Genomic DNA, 15,532 nt, shown 5'->3' on the forward strand with positions numbered 1-15,532 from the left:
GAAATCTAGGGATGAGATTTCCAACCATCTGGTGAATGTATTCTTTGCTCTTCTCTGCCTGTTGTGTGCTCGGGTGCGTTTAATGAGTAACACGGCATGTCTCTGTGGAGTTGCAATCTACTCCCGCCACAAATCTCGCTTTTACTTTCACAGGGACATGCTATGCTAGTCACCAAACGCACCCACAGCAAAGGCACACACATTGTCAGGGCAGTGGGCGCACGTAACCATAGACATTGTCAAGGCAGAAACACAATAGCGCAGGATGTTCACCGTTGGAAATCTCTTACCTCAAAAACATGCATGGCAGGTGAATTGGACATACTAAAATTGTCCTTAGGTGTGATTGGGCGCGTGAATGGTCGTTTGTCTCTGTGTTCCCTGCGATTGGCTGGCAACCAGTTCAGGATGTCCCCCGCCTACTGCCCGAAGCCAGCTTAGATAGGTGCCAGCATGCCTGCGACCCCTGTGGGGATATGCGGCTATAGAAAATGGATGGATGGATGGATGGGTTCTTCTAGTGTAAACTCTCCATTGTTATCATGTTTGATCATGTACAGATTTTACTTTAATTCAACGTCCAGGCCGCTGCTAATATGACTGCAGCTGTGTGAGATTTCAAAGGAAAGGGGTTACTGCTCACTTCCTGTACAGTGTATAAGGTTTAATAAAATCATTTTCATTTCAGAAATAAGAAAGTGTTTGTGGCTCCGAGTGTTGCCATATCTGTGGACATTGGGTCAAAATGGCTCTTTGAATGTCGAAGGTTGCCGACCCCAGATCTAGGTAGGACAGCGCACTGTCAATGCACCATTAACAGTGGCCAGGGGTGGCGCCAAAAACAAAGATTATGCCTAACAAGGCACTAATCTGTAACTGTTAAAAGATAAATTAAATCAGTTTGAAAACACCCAAATTATTTGACGGACTCCCTGCAGTCAGGCCACAGAACCCTGGGGGTCCACGTATCCCACTTAGAGAACCATTGCTTTAGAAGTCCCCATTAAAAAAAAAAGCACACAAAAAACTCATTACCGGTGGTAGCTTGATCTTTAGTTAGCCTCCAAGTGATAAAACTTACTAATTTAAATCAAGGTGTACATGAATAACGTTCTAACAGTACATGTATTTGCATGAGCTTAATTGAAAATTTCTGCCGTGATGACAATGTGCCAACCATTCAGCAATGTTCTTTCTGATCTTTAGTTTAGTCATATGTGACAGAAATAGAAGCAGAATTGCTCGGTTTACCTCCTGTGATGTTTTCCATCTCAAATGAATTTTTTCAGCCAATCAACCACTGTTCAAACAATTCATGAGGCGACATGATGTCGTCTTTTTATTTCAGAAGGTCTAATACGTTTATTAATCACTGTGTGAAGCGCCATTATTCCAACAAAGAAACACGGAAAAGTAAAAACAAAAAGACTAGAACAAAAGGGGCACACCCTGACGATTAAAATAAGAATTCAATCACAACGGGCCCGCTGCAAGCGAAGCATAGTAAATTAATTTTATGGTCTACGTTGGGATTGGGAGAGAAAGTCCCATCGAGGAAAATGGATGAGTTAATTACGGCGCTAACAAGAGGGGGGTTGCGAAACACAGATGCCTCTACATCATCGGGCCCTGACAGCGGCAGGACAGCTGAGGTGCCATAACGAGGCGGCCAGACTCGGAACCCGACAGCTCGGTGCCTTTCAACACCTCGCCGCTGACGTTATTGTCAACACAAGAGCAGCAAATATTACAGCAATTATCCCGGCGCTCAGGGAAACATGCTATCCATGTCCATTTTTATCTTCTCAACACACCGCTGGATTTGTGACTTGTGCGGGGAAATTTTCGTACAAATCACTGCGGAAACATTCGTTTTACCAATTTAGAAACATAATTAGAGAAGGTGGTTTCTGGAAAATATAAGTATGAAAGCTAAGGCCAAATAAAAAATTAAAAATCAACCATGTGGAATGATGTGGGACACTAATGAGATGGAATGACATGGAAAGAACTGCAATGAGCTGAATATGATGACGTTTTAATTGGTCAACATACAATACGTGGGAACTGGAGGTGATAAAGAAAATATGTTTTAATTTCGGGCTTCAAAAATTGTGAACAATGTGAATTTCGTAAATATGAGCACAGTGAGCCTAGCGAGGATAAACGGCTATAGAAAACTGAAACTGATGGATTAGATCTTTTTTTTTTTTTTTTTTTGGAAGGGGGAGCATACAATGTGTGGTGATGCCAGAGGGCGCGGATGACCTTAGGGAAAATGCATGTTTTTTGGTATGTGGTGTAATTGTAATTAGATAAGGTGTGGCATTTTTTTTAAGGCATTTTGATGCTTTTGATTATTTTTTTTTATGTTTTAGAACAGTGCATCTCAATTATATTTTGCCCAACCCCTAGGAAAGAGGACCCCCGCCCACACACACACACACACACCCACACACACACACACACACTGACTATAAATACAATTATTATCAATAGAAATTGTGTAAGTATATTTAAACCTGTATCCCTTTTGAACTTAACAAAATGAAAAAGCAATATAAATAAATTTAACAACTGTTAATTGTTTTTTATTGTCTGTACAGGTTACAGCTTAGTCTAAAAGCGAAAAAATAACCAAGTCCATCCGAGTGCCTGAAAAAAAAAATGATTGTACTTCACATGACAAAAACAAAGCCTTTTCCTGGGGTCATCAGTGCCCCCTGGCATTACCTCCCCCTCCCACATGGGTCCCGCCCCACTAGTTGAGAAATACTGGTTTTACACTAACCTGCAACTTGTATAAATGGTGCAAAAAAAAAAAAAAGCTGATTCATATTCCTTTCTTTCTTTTGTTAACGTTAAAAAATATACAGTTTTAGGTGTACTTATTCAATTTTAATATATAATAATCCTATTTATGGTCCGTGCTTTGCCAAATATAAGTGATAAGCACCGACGTAGAATAACATATGCATAAAGGCCTTCAACTCCTACACGATACATTTGTGTCAGGGAGGCAACTGTATTTTTACTCATGAAGGAGCCTTTGGGTGTTTTTTGCCTGCGCGTCGGCACGACTTTCTGGTTCTCAGAACCAAGAAATTCAAGCCTTGAAAACTACATTGACAGATTCTGCTTCGCTCCACACTGAAAAAGTCAGCAAACGGCTTCAGATAGGAGCAACTCTCGCCATTAATAAAAGCGGGAAGCTGCTACAAGCTGAGCCCAGCTGCCGGGTCTTAAATCGCACAGCAGGCATGTGCAGACAGGTGCAGGTGCTCAGGTCAGCACATCTCCGTGACGGATCTCTTCTGGAATGTCTGAGACTATTGATCACCGTAATCAAAAAGAATGCGCTGTATGATAACAAGAATCATTGCGGCCGACAAATCACAGACGCCGACGAGCCCGGCCAAGTCGATTTATCCCTTGCTAACAAAGTCTGCAATCAATTGTGCTCCTTCGCGGCTGCCGTTGGAGTCATTTATATCCTCTCTTTAGACACCTACATAATCGTTGATGAATGGGCCTTGTTAAGTTGAATTTTGCTGCAAAGTATAATTTTGAGTCCAAGTAATACCTAATTTTACCCAAGATTTTTCTCATTGTAGCAGCAAGAAGTACTGGCCACTAATCAATAATCATATCCATTGATCTGTTGTTGATAAATCGTTTTGAGGTTGAATTTAGTTAATATGGTCCAAATGTTACTCAATTTCTGCCAGTTTTAATGTGAGCATATGTATTGTCTTTGTGTTTATTCCAATCTAAAGATGTGTGATGCATTTTCACAAAATAAGCCATTGATTATCTCCAGCTTATCTCCAGTATTGTAGTGCCATAAGCGGTGACATTTGTATAAACGTATGGGCACACACTGACTGTCATATTGGATGTGTTGCACATAATGACTGCCATGTTGGATTTGTCATGAGGCAAAAGAAATGGCATGAAGTGGGGACAAAAAAACTTCGCGGGCCATGTCGTAAGGTGAAAAAAAACATAAGGCAGGGATGTCGTAAAACGAGGGTCCACTGTATGTCCCCCACTTAAAAAACAACAGAGAAAAATAAAATGTAATATCAAATTCAGATGCTCCTTTATCACATCATTTAAAAAATAGGTAAATAAAACGTATAAATGTGTAAATAAGCACCTCGGAGTGAATGTCTATATTTTTGAGACAAAAAAAACATGTTGGCAGTTATCAATAGGAGAAAATGGAGACAACTTGTAACAAAATGTTTCTTTTGCAATAGAAGAAGTAAGCTGCTCTCTTTTGGAATCATATTTCATTCTGAAGCACTCAGTGGTTTACAAACTTAAAGGAATCCACCAACTATCTCTAGTGACACTGAGGATGGTGGACCAAAATCAACTCCTTTAACACTTTTTCCAGCGAATGCTACCCCACACAGTGCATTTATTTCCTTTTTGGCCAAATTCTTACTAACGTATCATATGATCAATCATTGACAATTTCCCTTAACTATCTATCAACATTTTCAATTGTCAACAGCCTTTTTATTTGAGTGAATATTCATTACTTGTCAGGCGTTATCTATCTTCCAAATGTCAGGATGCTTTTTGTTGAAAAAAAAAAAAATGTTGTTCAAAAACATGATGGCTCATTATTTTGCTGACATTTTGAAAACTTAATGGAAGAACAGTGAAGAGGGAGTCAAGGCAAAAATGTTCTCGACAATAATTCAGTTCAATATGCCACCCAGTTTTTGAAACACGAATAATTAATATGCTGTTTGTGGAATAGGAATTAAGCAGCAAAATTCATCTGTTTTTATCCATCTCTGGGGGCAGCCAAGGAAACAACGCAGTTACTCAGACCAATCAGGACTCACCAGTTTGGGGAGTTTGGTCCTGTGACATTCACATGCCGAGTTATGATTGGTTGATTTTTAGGCAGTGGTCTTGTTGCACAGAACAGGCAACTTACCTATAGCCTCCTGAAAACATTGTTACTGTAATTTTTTGGACCATAAATCGCACCAGTATATGTCATAGCAGCAAAATTTGAAAATAAATAAATAAAGAAGCAATTTTGTTGTAACAATATTTACGTAGTAAAATGGTATATGTAATTTTTTTAATTGCCTGCTTACAGCAACAACTTATTTTCAAACGACTGAATACATCTGTGTGTTTAGCATGAATATATTTAGGGAAAATGGCTGAATATTCACAACATAAAGACTTAAATATTTGTTCAAACTCAAAATCAATACTTCGATAGAGTCCCCTTCCTTTGTTTCATTTATTAACTCTTTTAGGGAACATATAAAGCCATATATATGTCACAAACTTTGATACAATATCTCATTGTCTCCAAGTGGCTAGCATTGAAAAAAAATTAAAAAAAGAAAAAAAAAGAAAAAGAAAAACCCTGCAGATAGGCAGCATTGGACTAAAGGCCACAGGTCTCAAATCATGAGAAAAAAGTTGTGGCTTGCGGTTTGAAAAATACAGTATATTTTTGAGGTGTGTTACGCCCTGTAAAACTAAAACACAGATCCTATTTCAAAACTGAAATTAATCATATTTCATCCTGAAATTAGGATTAGGAGTTGCGTTACCTTCTCTTTGTCCCGCATGGACCCTTTTCCCAGAATGGACATCTTTGTGAGGGTGTCCTCCTGTAGCCTCTTTAACGAGTTCCCGCGTGGCCCGAGAAGTTTGCCCACAAAGTTAAACTGGGGGAAAGGAAACAGAGAGTCAGGGGAAGGATCAATCAAGTAGCTGTTTGCCCGAGATAAAGCACGAAGACGCCAGCGTCAATTTGACGTGGATTTAACCCAAAGAAGCTTTTCACAAAAGCTAATAAAACCTTTTCTTAGCTTCCTGGACGGGATCAATACAGGCAGTGAATCAACCGGATTTTGTCAACGTTAAGGCTTTTGTAACACAAACGTATGAGTTATCATTGATCATATAATGAAACAGTAAGGGGTTGCTGAATGATAGTCGTTATTTTCCAAACTCACAGTAACCACTCACAAGGTTGCTACATTTTAGCAGTGAAACCCAAACATGGTGGCATCCCAATGCCAAGCAGCGCTGCGTTCAGAGACCATCGCACAGGCCAAAGCCAATTCCACTCACAGCCGGAGACGGTCAAAGTGAGACAAAAGACGTCCGAAAGCTTTTCTGCCTTACTCCACGATTCCTTCGCCAGTGACTTATTTGGCCGTCTCCTTTAACCGTCCAGGTCATCAATTAGCTAGCAGGGGGTAACACCTCACCTCAGCCTTTCCTCTGTGCCTTTTGTTCTCTTAGCTTATTTGGAGGGGTCTGCCAATTCCAGGCCTATGGCTTTCAGAGAAGAGCTTTAGTGATTTACTCTAGTACAGTAATATGTGGTTAGGACTTTTTTCCTTTTTTACAGTTCCAGCAAGGTTGTTGTTTACTTTCACCCATTGTATGCACCCTAAAATGTTAAAAATACTGTAGTTCCTGTGAATTTGACCATAGCCTTAGATTGGAGTGAATACCCACTGCGTTAATTTAAACCTAACACGGGCAAAATGGGGTAAGTGGCCTCCTGTGGTAGAGTCATTCTGTTGAAATGTTGAGTGATGGAGATAGTCGCTGTCCCATAATAACCTTGTGTTGCCACTTTACAGCCATTAGGACTTTTTAACATAATGAGAGTCCCTCCGAGCGCCAGACTGCCCTATGTATAGATGAAAGTAGGCACCTGCTATATTTTTCTTCCACAAGTGTGTCTATTGTCTGCCCAAACTGTACTTCAAAACCTACCACTTTGTCAGATCACTTTTCCCTCGATTATGTTGTCCTTAACTCTTTCAATCCCAGACATTTTTTTTTACATTGTCACCAAAGACTTTTAATCCATGGAACATGTTTACATTCATGTTTTATTTTTTTTAACTGTTTGTCAGAAGGAGGGTTTAAAAATGGCTGGTCTTATAACAATTAAGCACTAAAATCAATTACTAATGCTAATTAAGTACTAAAATAATTGGTTGCTTCGGGTAATTGAGTATTTAAGCACTTTAGTTACAAAAGTACTGAAATCATCATTTAAATTGGCATTATTATTAGTTAATATTTATTATAGGTACTAAAGTATGTACTTTAAGTTGAATAACTTAAGATACTAAAATAATCAATTACTTTAGTTAATTGTGTAGTTGGATACTTTGGTTACAAATGTACTGAACTAATCAATTAAATCAGCATTAGTACTTAATTATTATTAAAGGTACTAAAGTAATTAAAGTTAAATTACTTAAGATACTAATGTAATCAATCACTTTAGCATTATATTAGCAATCAAAAACTAAGGCTATCGATTACTTTATGTGCTAATTAATTTAGTAAACAATTACTTTTCTACAAAGTAATCAATGACTTTAGTACCAAAGTTATCAATGATTGTAGCATTTAGTACATAACCACTTTGTAGGAATGTAATCACTTACTTTAGTACTTAGTATGACAATAAATTATTTTAGTGCTTTGTACTAAAGTAATCAATTATTTTAGTAATATTGTAATTAAATACTTTATCACTTACATATATATGGTAATCAATTACCTTAGTACATAATAGCCAAATGTAATGAAGAACTTTACCGACTTGAGCACTAAAATAATTGATCGCTTTGGTGATTAATTCAATTGACACGGGACATTTTTCGATCTTCATGTGGCCTAGTGCTTCTTCATTGATATCTACTAGAATATCATAAAAGACTGCTAAATGACCACTGATGTTTTTTTAAAGTAAATCCAGCAGAAAGCGGGTGTCAGGAAATGTTTTCGATGCATATCATCATCATCAATTATAAGTAAAAAAAGTATTCCAGAGGATATGATCAGGAAAATTCATTCCATATACTATAGTAGAGTTCATTTTGGAAAGCATCAAGTGAGATCTGCACATTTTCTGATGCTATTTAAAGCGTTTTGAGTCCATAAAACTTAATTTGCAGAATTTAATTAGCATTTGCCTTAATTAAACAGTTTACTGCATGGAGCCTTTATACACAACGCTAACGAGAACCTTTTCAACATGTTTTAATTATAGTGCATTAAGTTTACATGATCTCCATTTACATGTGACTGTTTTGACTTACTGCACATTACATTAACATACATATTGAATATTATTGTTTCTTTTTAGTATTATGTCCATTATTAAAATTTACTCAGTATTCCCCATTATCAAAACTATCACCTTAAAATGTGGAATGCCCAGAGGGTGTCTGCAATTTCCTTGGTGCATTAGACAAAGTCAATTCAAAGCTGCATGACACCAGCAAATATGTTTAGAGCGGTAATACCATTTCTCATATGGAAAAATGATCCCGATATATGCGTCTTCAGAAAAAATAAATCCCCTACTGTTTATCATCTACAAAAATCAGTCCTGTGACTAATGCTCTGGGGTTTGCTAATGCTTTAGGTATCATGAAGGATTATATGACCCGTCTGGTCACATGATGTCATTGCGCTGTGGGAGAGGATTGTGATGTTATGTTGTGAAACCGTCGCAATAAAACAAAACTAAAATAAAAGGATGCATGTGAAAATATAAGAACCTGCAGTGTCTTTGGATAAAAAGTAGGGAGGGAAACTATAATTCATAACCATCAACTTGAAACAGGCTAAGGGTGGTGGTGGTGATGGTGGTGGGGGTGGGGGATGGGGGGGGGGGCAGTTGAGATCTTTTCATCATTCGAGGAATGTCTTACGGCTCGGCCCTGTGCTCACAGAGAGCCGGAGTGGAGTCGTTGTGCTGAGGACAGCAGGACAAGAAGGAGAGTAGAGGGATAAATCGCTTGTTTCTTCAGGCAGGGAAGAAAAGCACAGTACTGGAAATAAACCACTGGGACTCCTAGCGCCTTGCTAATGGCCCTGTAGTGCCATTTGCTGAGTGATCCAGCGTACTAACCACTAGCATTCTTTTCTGACCCTTAAATTGGAAGGAAAAATAATATTAAATGCATAGAAACTAACTTGGTAAAATTTAAAAAAATAAAATTCTGAATAACCATTGATGTCACCTCAAAAAGCGATTCATGGCAAATACAACAACATCTGGTTTTCCAAAAAATCTAAAACACACACACACACACACACACACACACACACACAAATGCATACTAGTAGGGTATTATTTTTTTTCTTCATTAACTAACAGCGGGTAGTTTTGGACAGTCAGTTCACAATGTTAGCAAAGCTACAAGGACTTCTTTTGATAGCATAAAAGTGATCCAGTGATAGCAAGGTCTGAAAAAAACATGCAGAAAGAAAAATTGATTTTTTTTTTTAAATAATTGATTAATTTATTGATTATTCCATCCTCCTTGATTTCAATTAACAGTGCAGAAAATACACTAATATATTTTCCAATGATGTTGCTGCTAGCTTGGTCCCTTATAATGAAAATTAGCAAACATGTTGATGATTGTTTTCAAAATAAAATTTGATTTTTGCAAATGTATGATTCTAAATAAACAATGTGAATTAGTCTACTTCCATAGCAGATGAAAAAAAATACATCTTTTTTCCTTTATGATTATGAGGATTTGGATATTATTAGTACGAGCTAATGGAATCAAAAATACTGATTTGATTTTTGGTCACCGATTAGCTGTTGATTAATTGATTAATTGTTGCATCTCCAGAAAGTGTGTTTTTTGGAATAAAAGATAGAAATGAATATGTTATAGTCAGAGATTTTTTTTTTTTGCAGAGTTATTAATGTGTGTGATAACTGTGATAATTACATGGTCATGCTATGTTGAACTATGTGTCTTTTTTCAATGCTTTCCCTGTGATGTAAAAAGCATGTGCTGTCAAAAGGAATGGACAAAATATCACTCAAGGCTTGAATTTGGGGTCATAAAAAAACAACATTATATATATATATATATATATATATATATATATATATATATATATATATATATATATATATATATATATATATATATATATATTTTACAATTTGCTAAATACAATATAGTTTAGGCTGTACTCGATAGCTTACAGTTCAGAAAGTACTTCCATTTTACAGAGTAAGGTCACTTTTGCCACTTAGAGCTTGCTACAATGCACACACACACACACACACACACACACACACACACACACACACACACACACACGCACACCTATATGAGAGTGGTTACACAGCCCAAAACGGTCATTTGAAAAGGGTTGCGCAATCTGAATTCCACAGCCAAAAGGTGATGCTCAGCAGCACAAATAAGAGAAAAAAAAATCAATTCCAATGAATGACTTTTGCCATTGCTACCTGCCAAATAGAAGAAATTGAATTTGCCCCCTCCCCAGTGGCTTTTTGGAGCACTAAACAGCATATCAGTGGCTCACTTTATCAAATACTGTATGTCAAAGCAAATGCTGTGAAGCCGGACACACTGCATTGAAAATACGAGCCTCTATGCTCATCTTCACTTTTTCCAATTAATTCAAGTTCTTCTTACATCTTATTTACTGTGGAAGCAATGTTCTGAATCACAATGATAGTTGCTATTTATGAGAATGGTTATGGGGTTGTTGCTTGAGTAGTCCATTTGAGTCCAAAGGATATAAGACCACTTACTCTTGACCTTGGCAACTTAGTAGGATTATAAAATAGTAAACCCCAAAAACATTCACCCTCACACCAATTGAAGTTACAGTTATTGACTCACTAAATTTTTGGAAAGCGAACCACTACTCCACCATGTTACCCATAAGCCTTTAGTTCCGTTGTTCTCAAATGGTGGTAAACAAAGGCACTTCGGGAGTTATGTAAGATTTTAACAGACTTTCTGCGGGTATCATCAAATCTAATTTATTGTTTGTTCAATGCCATGCTGGAACACCACATCTTCCTTTTCAAATTAAGAGCAAATTATCTGGAAGAAGAAGCGACGTGTTGCAAAATTAGGTTATCGTGCCTTTCGTTGTTTCATACAAATGTGCATTGTCATTCGTGACACAATTTCCAGTAATGAAATTGACACAATCTGTCTTTTGGAGTCGCTGACTATAATATGTGTAGGAGGTGACTAAAATGTAATTCTAAAATTTATCAAAGAAAACAAAGCTTCTGTATTGTTTTTATTTTTCATCCCAGAATGGTTTCTGCTTGTTTGGGACACCTGGCTGAAAAAATTTTTCACGGGAGGTACGGCGCTGAAAGGTTTAGAACCACTGTTTAATTATCCAAATCTTTCTGAGATCCAAGGAACTATGTTGAAGCAAGATGAGGAACTTTGTTAGTCGTGTTTGTCCAAATATAGAGCTTTCAATTACTCATGGTACTGTTCTATGATAATTTTATGACTTGTTCTGTTTTTTTTTCTTGGATGATAACACAATTTTATTCCTTTTTTATTTATTTATTTTTTTTCAGCAGAGCCGTAATATCCTGTTCATTCATGTCACTGCAGCGTCCATTGCATCTTGACAAAAGGGCAAAATTACGGTCAAACACATTCCACATAATTGGAAATGTTATGTAGCCATAAGTTAGCTCTGGTTAGTTATAAATAAGTTAGGTCTCAGAATGATCTTGCTAAAATGTCAAAAATTCATCAACCCATGAAAGTGTGGCATGACCTCAGAAACCAGTTGACCAATCTTCTACTGTGAAGCCTTCTAGTGCCCATTTTGGTTCGTAACGATGCATTGAAATGTCTTCCTGTTTGCTAAAAAATGCCTTGGGGAACAGCGAAAATGGCTGTTAGTTACCGCATGTCGAGAGAAATCCATCGCAGGAGGCAAGAAAATGAAATTCGCTGTGAGATAATTCTCCTCAATCATATATTCATAAATATTCATAGAGGTATGAATATGGTGAGACATCAAAGTGGCATTGATCAAGGTCAGTATAATAGAGATGTAGTGTGCGTTTGTGCGAGCGAGAGGAGGAACGACTCCTGAATACTGTTCGACTAGCGAGGATTTCTTTTTGATATGGTACATATAATAACACACAACGATAACAAAATATCATGGTGTTGTTGTAAGGAATTGACAAGCAAACTAGAGCAGGTTGCATTTTCTATAAATAAATCCTGCGCATTCGATGTCTCCACTTACTTTAGGAAACTGCTTGACTGGTATCAAAACTTTCTGGCCCAGTTTCATGTTCTTGTTGATGACGACGTCGATAAACTTCTCTTCCTCCTTGCCTTCGTCCTTCTGAATCTTCTCAATTTCTGAAAAAATAAAAAAAGGAAAGAAGTGATCAGATATTTGTATGGGTGCAATTATGTTCAAATGCATGTTCTCTCGATGCTTGAGTGTTTTATATCTTGGTACTCTGGCTTCCCCTCACTTTATTGAAGTCTTGAAATTGTCACTAGGTGTGAAAGTGGGTGATTTTGGATGTGCCATTCAATTGACTGGCAACTATTTCAGGATGTACCCAACCTTTAGCCCAAAATCAGCTGGGATGATGGGAGGGATGGTACAATTTTTCATTTTTTTTGTTGTTTTTTGAGTATCATATTTCTCAGAGTACAAGTTGACCTCGCTTAGCGAACCCCCCCCTTTTTTTTTTTTTTTTTTTTTTTTTACTATAATTTGGGTGAATTTTACACAATTTTTTTAGTGGTTACATAGATCCTGGCTTTCCAATTATAACACATGGTGTGTGCTTTTAAAATGATGAGATTACGGTCCTTTCAGAGTCATTTCTTCATCGTATCGAATAACATACTGTTGCGGTTATAAGGGGTAGGGTGGAAGTGAGACGAAGCAATCTATGCATGCACGTAGATGCAAATACTGAATAAAGTTTATCTGGGAAGGCAACTTCTTAGAGTGCCAGCGATTTTGAGCATTTTGATGCAGCTTTCAAGGCTGACAGAATATTGTATTGTATGACTATGCAGACATTGGTGGTATCATATGAAAGATTGGATTTAATTCTTTACCTAAAAAAACAAAGTCAGGTTCTACCTTATTTCATTGTCTCGTAATCACTGTTTGAAAATAGGTCATTTGAGTGACACCAAGCTATTTTGGACAAAAGGAGAAAGTAAAATTCTCACACATTTACACTTTGACACAAATATAGATTTTTAGTGTAATCTGAAACATTTCACCATTCCTTTTTTATGATTAAACCTGAGCAAAAACAGTGAAAACCTTTTTTTGATGGCAAAATAACAGTTTGTGTATGTATATAACTACATAACAACAGTGCTCGATTGGTATATAATTAAGAGGAGTACTGGCCACAAGTGACATCTATCCATTCATTAAAAAAAAAAAAAAAATCACACACCAAATAGTTCCTCGCATTTCAACGCATGGATATAACTCCTGAATGTGCTCTTCATCCTCATCATTTGTTCAAACGTCCTCATTCATTTTCCAAGAGCAGTCATCTTCAGACCCCATCCATTTTTTTTTAAATGAAAATCTCCAGAAGTGCTTTGCTGGAGCTTTTTTTTTTTTTTTTTTACCCAAGTGACGAGTGTGGCAAGATCAGAGCATGGAAAGTACATGCGTGCCACTGCTCTTGCATTTTTGTCTTGAACAGACAAGTCAATTCAGTCTTTCCTTTTCATAACCCGTCAAAGTCCACTTGAAAAATTGTTGACAGCAAAGAGGCAAATAGGCGGAACTTGACGAAAGTGCATTTAGCTATGTTCTGTGAACTCGTAAAAGGAAGCATACTACTGTATATCGATTTAGATATATATAAAAATTTTAAGCCTAGTACATAATATGATGTTAGTATTTCACATTAAAATTACTGTCATTCAAACACAGATATGTGGAGAAAATTGGTCTGGTTTTGAGTTATGCGATTATGAGTCGACCCCCCTTAATATGGGGAAAATGAGGGAAAAAAACTCAGAGAAATACAGTATTTTCTTTCTTTACTTTGTGCGTTGGAGAAAAAAGAATGCTTTTGTTTAGTGTACGGGATTTTATTCAATGAATGATACAATCTTTTTTCTTTGATCACTTTATTCAAAAACAGGATATTATATCAAACTAGTATATAGTGACTCCGCCCAAGTGTCAGACAGATAAGTCTGCTTAGTTGGAAGACAAAAGAAGGACAATGTTAAGAGGTGAGGAACTAAAATGCAGAGTATGTGACTAAAATAAACTATAAACTCAAAGCAATCAATTTCCAATCAATTGATTAATCGTTCAAGCTATAAACATACTTTCAAATTGTAAAACCGCCTCTCATTGCTTGACTGTATGCAGTTGTGGTGAATTTCTTTTATGCTTGTTGTGGTTCTGGCCCAGCAGCATTTCAGGAATCTGTTGCCAGGCAAAGCTGGTTGGTTGGAAAAAGATTTATTCTATAGTCTCATACTGCTGATGTTAGTGCAGACTCGCTCGTGAGGTCAAGATGGCAAAGGTGCACGTGCCCCTTTGTTCTTGCTTTTTAAAACCCTTTATCACCTCCTTTGCTACCCAAATTGTCCCGGCAAATGTTCATTGATCGAGTGGTCAGGGGTCCAGCAACCCCCAGCCCGCTAGGCTGGCCCAAGAGGAATGCCTTTGTTCTCTGTAATCTGACTTATAAGGTACATTGACAAAAACTACTACAATGAGACTCGGGTAAAATACTGTATTTTCCACACTATAAGGCGCACCGGATTACTCACACACCTTCACACACGCACACCTTCAATTAATGACATATTTTAAAACTTTTTCTACATTTAAGGCGCACTGGATTATAAGGCGCACCCTCAATTAATAACATATTTTAAAACCTTTTCAATCACAATATAGTAATACTCAAAGTAATAACAATAATTACTCAAATAATACCTCTAATCTCTCAATAGCATAACTCAATGTCAACAAGACCAACCTTGTTCAACGGTAAACACACAAAAAAAACAGGTAAAGCTTACTTTATCACTTCATTCCCCATCTACGAATCCCAATCTCAATATTGATCCATATATAAGGCGCACATGATTATAAGGCGCACCATCAGCTTTTAAAAATAATAAGGTTTTTAGGTGCGCCCTATAGTGCAGAAAATATGGTACTAAAGAAATTAATAAAAGTAAACAAACATCCCTAAATACTCTTCACAGTCACAGTCAATAGTTTGAAATAACTTTCATATTCAGTTTTCTTTTTTCCACTACTTACAATTTTCCTCAGTTGTATTAAATTACGGACTTTGACTTTCCCAAGTTCTACACCATTTCAATGTGGCTGCACGTACAATCATTCAATATTCATATTGCTATTTAGCCTTTACAGTGTACGGGTAGAATCAAATACATTTCAACTTAGTTATTACTTATATTGGATATTATTTGACTAATATTCACAGGCATACAACACCGTCCCATAAAGTGAAATCAAATGTAAAATAAAGTAATAGCAAGATTATTATTCATCATTACTATTCCTAGTCACTGACCTTTAAATTCCGCATTTCACACAAAGCAAAAAGAAAGCAAATAAGCACCTGTGTAATAATCTTCACTTCATCTTGCAGTTATTGAAAGGTCATAGAAAACATTTTAAAAAA

The 15,532-nt window shown here is 36.9% G+C and overlaps 1 protein-coding gene across 3 annotated transcripts in view; it reads right to left on the reverse strand.

Annotated features, from left to right (window-relative positions):
- khdrbs3 (KH domain containing, RNA binding, signal transduction associated 3) overlaps positions 1-15,532 on the reverse strand; it is a 115,983-nt gene that overhangs the window by 49,568 nt on the left and 50,883 nt on the right. For all 3 annotated transcript variants that reach the window (XR_015864068.1, XR_015864069.1, XM_088405666.1), the window contains exons 2-3: positions 12,103-12,221; positions 5,595-5,711 (exon numbers count right to left, since the gene is read on the reverse strand). Coding sequence is in view for 1 of the 3 variants with exons in the window: in XM_088405666.1 (XP_088261792.1) it covers positions 5,595-5,711; positions 12,103-12,221 (236 nt within the window). In the remaining 2 variants the exon portion in view is untranslated. The remainder of the gene's footprint in view (positions 1-5,594; positions 5,712-12,102; positions 12,222-15,532) is intronic.

The sequence above is a fragment of the Hippichthys cyanospilos genome, chromosome 21 (assembly GCF_059441005.1).
Source record: "Hippichthys cyanospilos isolate Australia breed blue-spotted pipefish chromosome 21, RoL_Hcya_1.0, whole genome shotgun sequence".
Classification (NCBI taxonomy): Eukaryota; Metazoa; Chordata; class Actinopteri; order Syngnathiformes; family Syngnathidae; genus Hippichthys; species Hippichthys cyanospilos.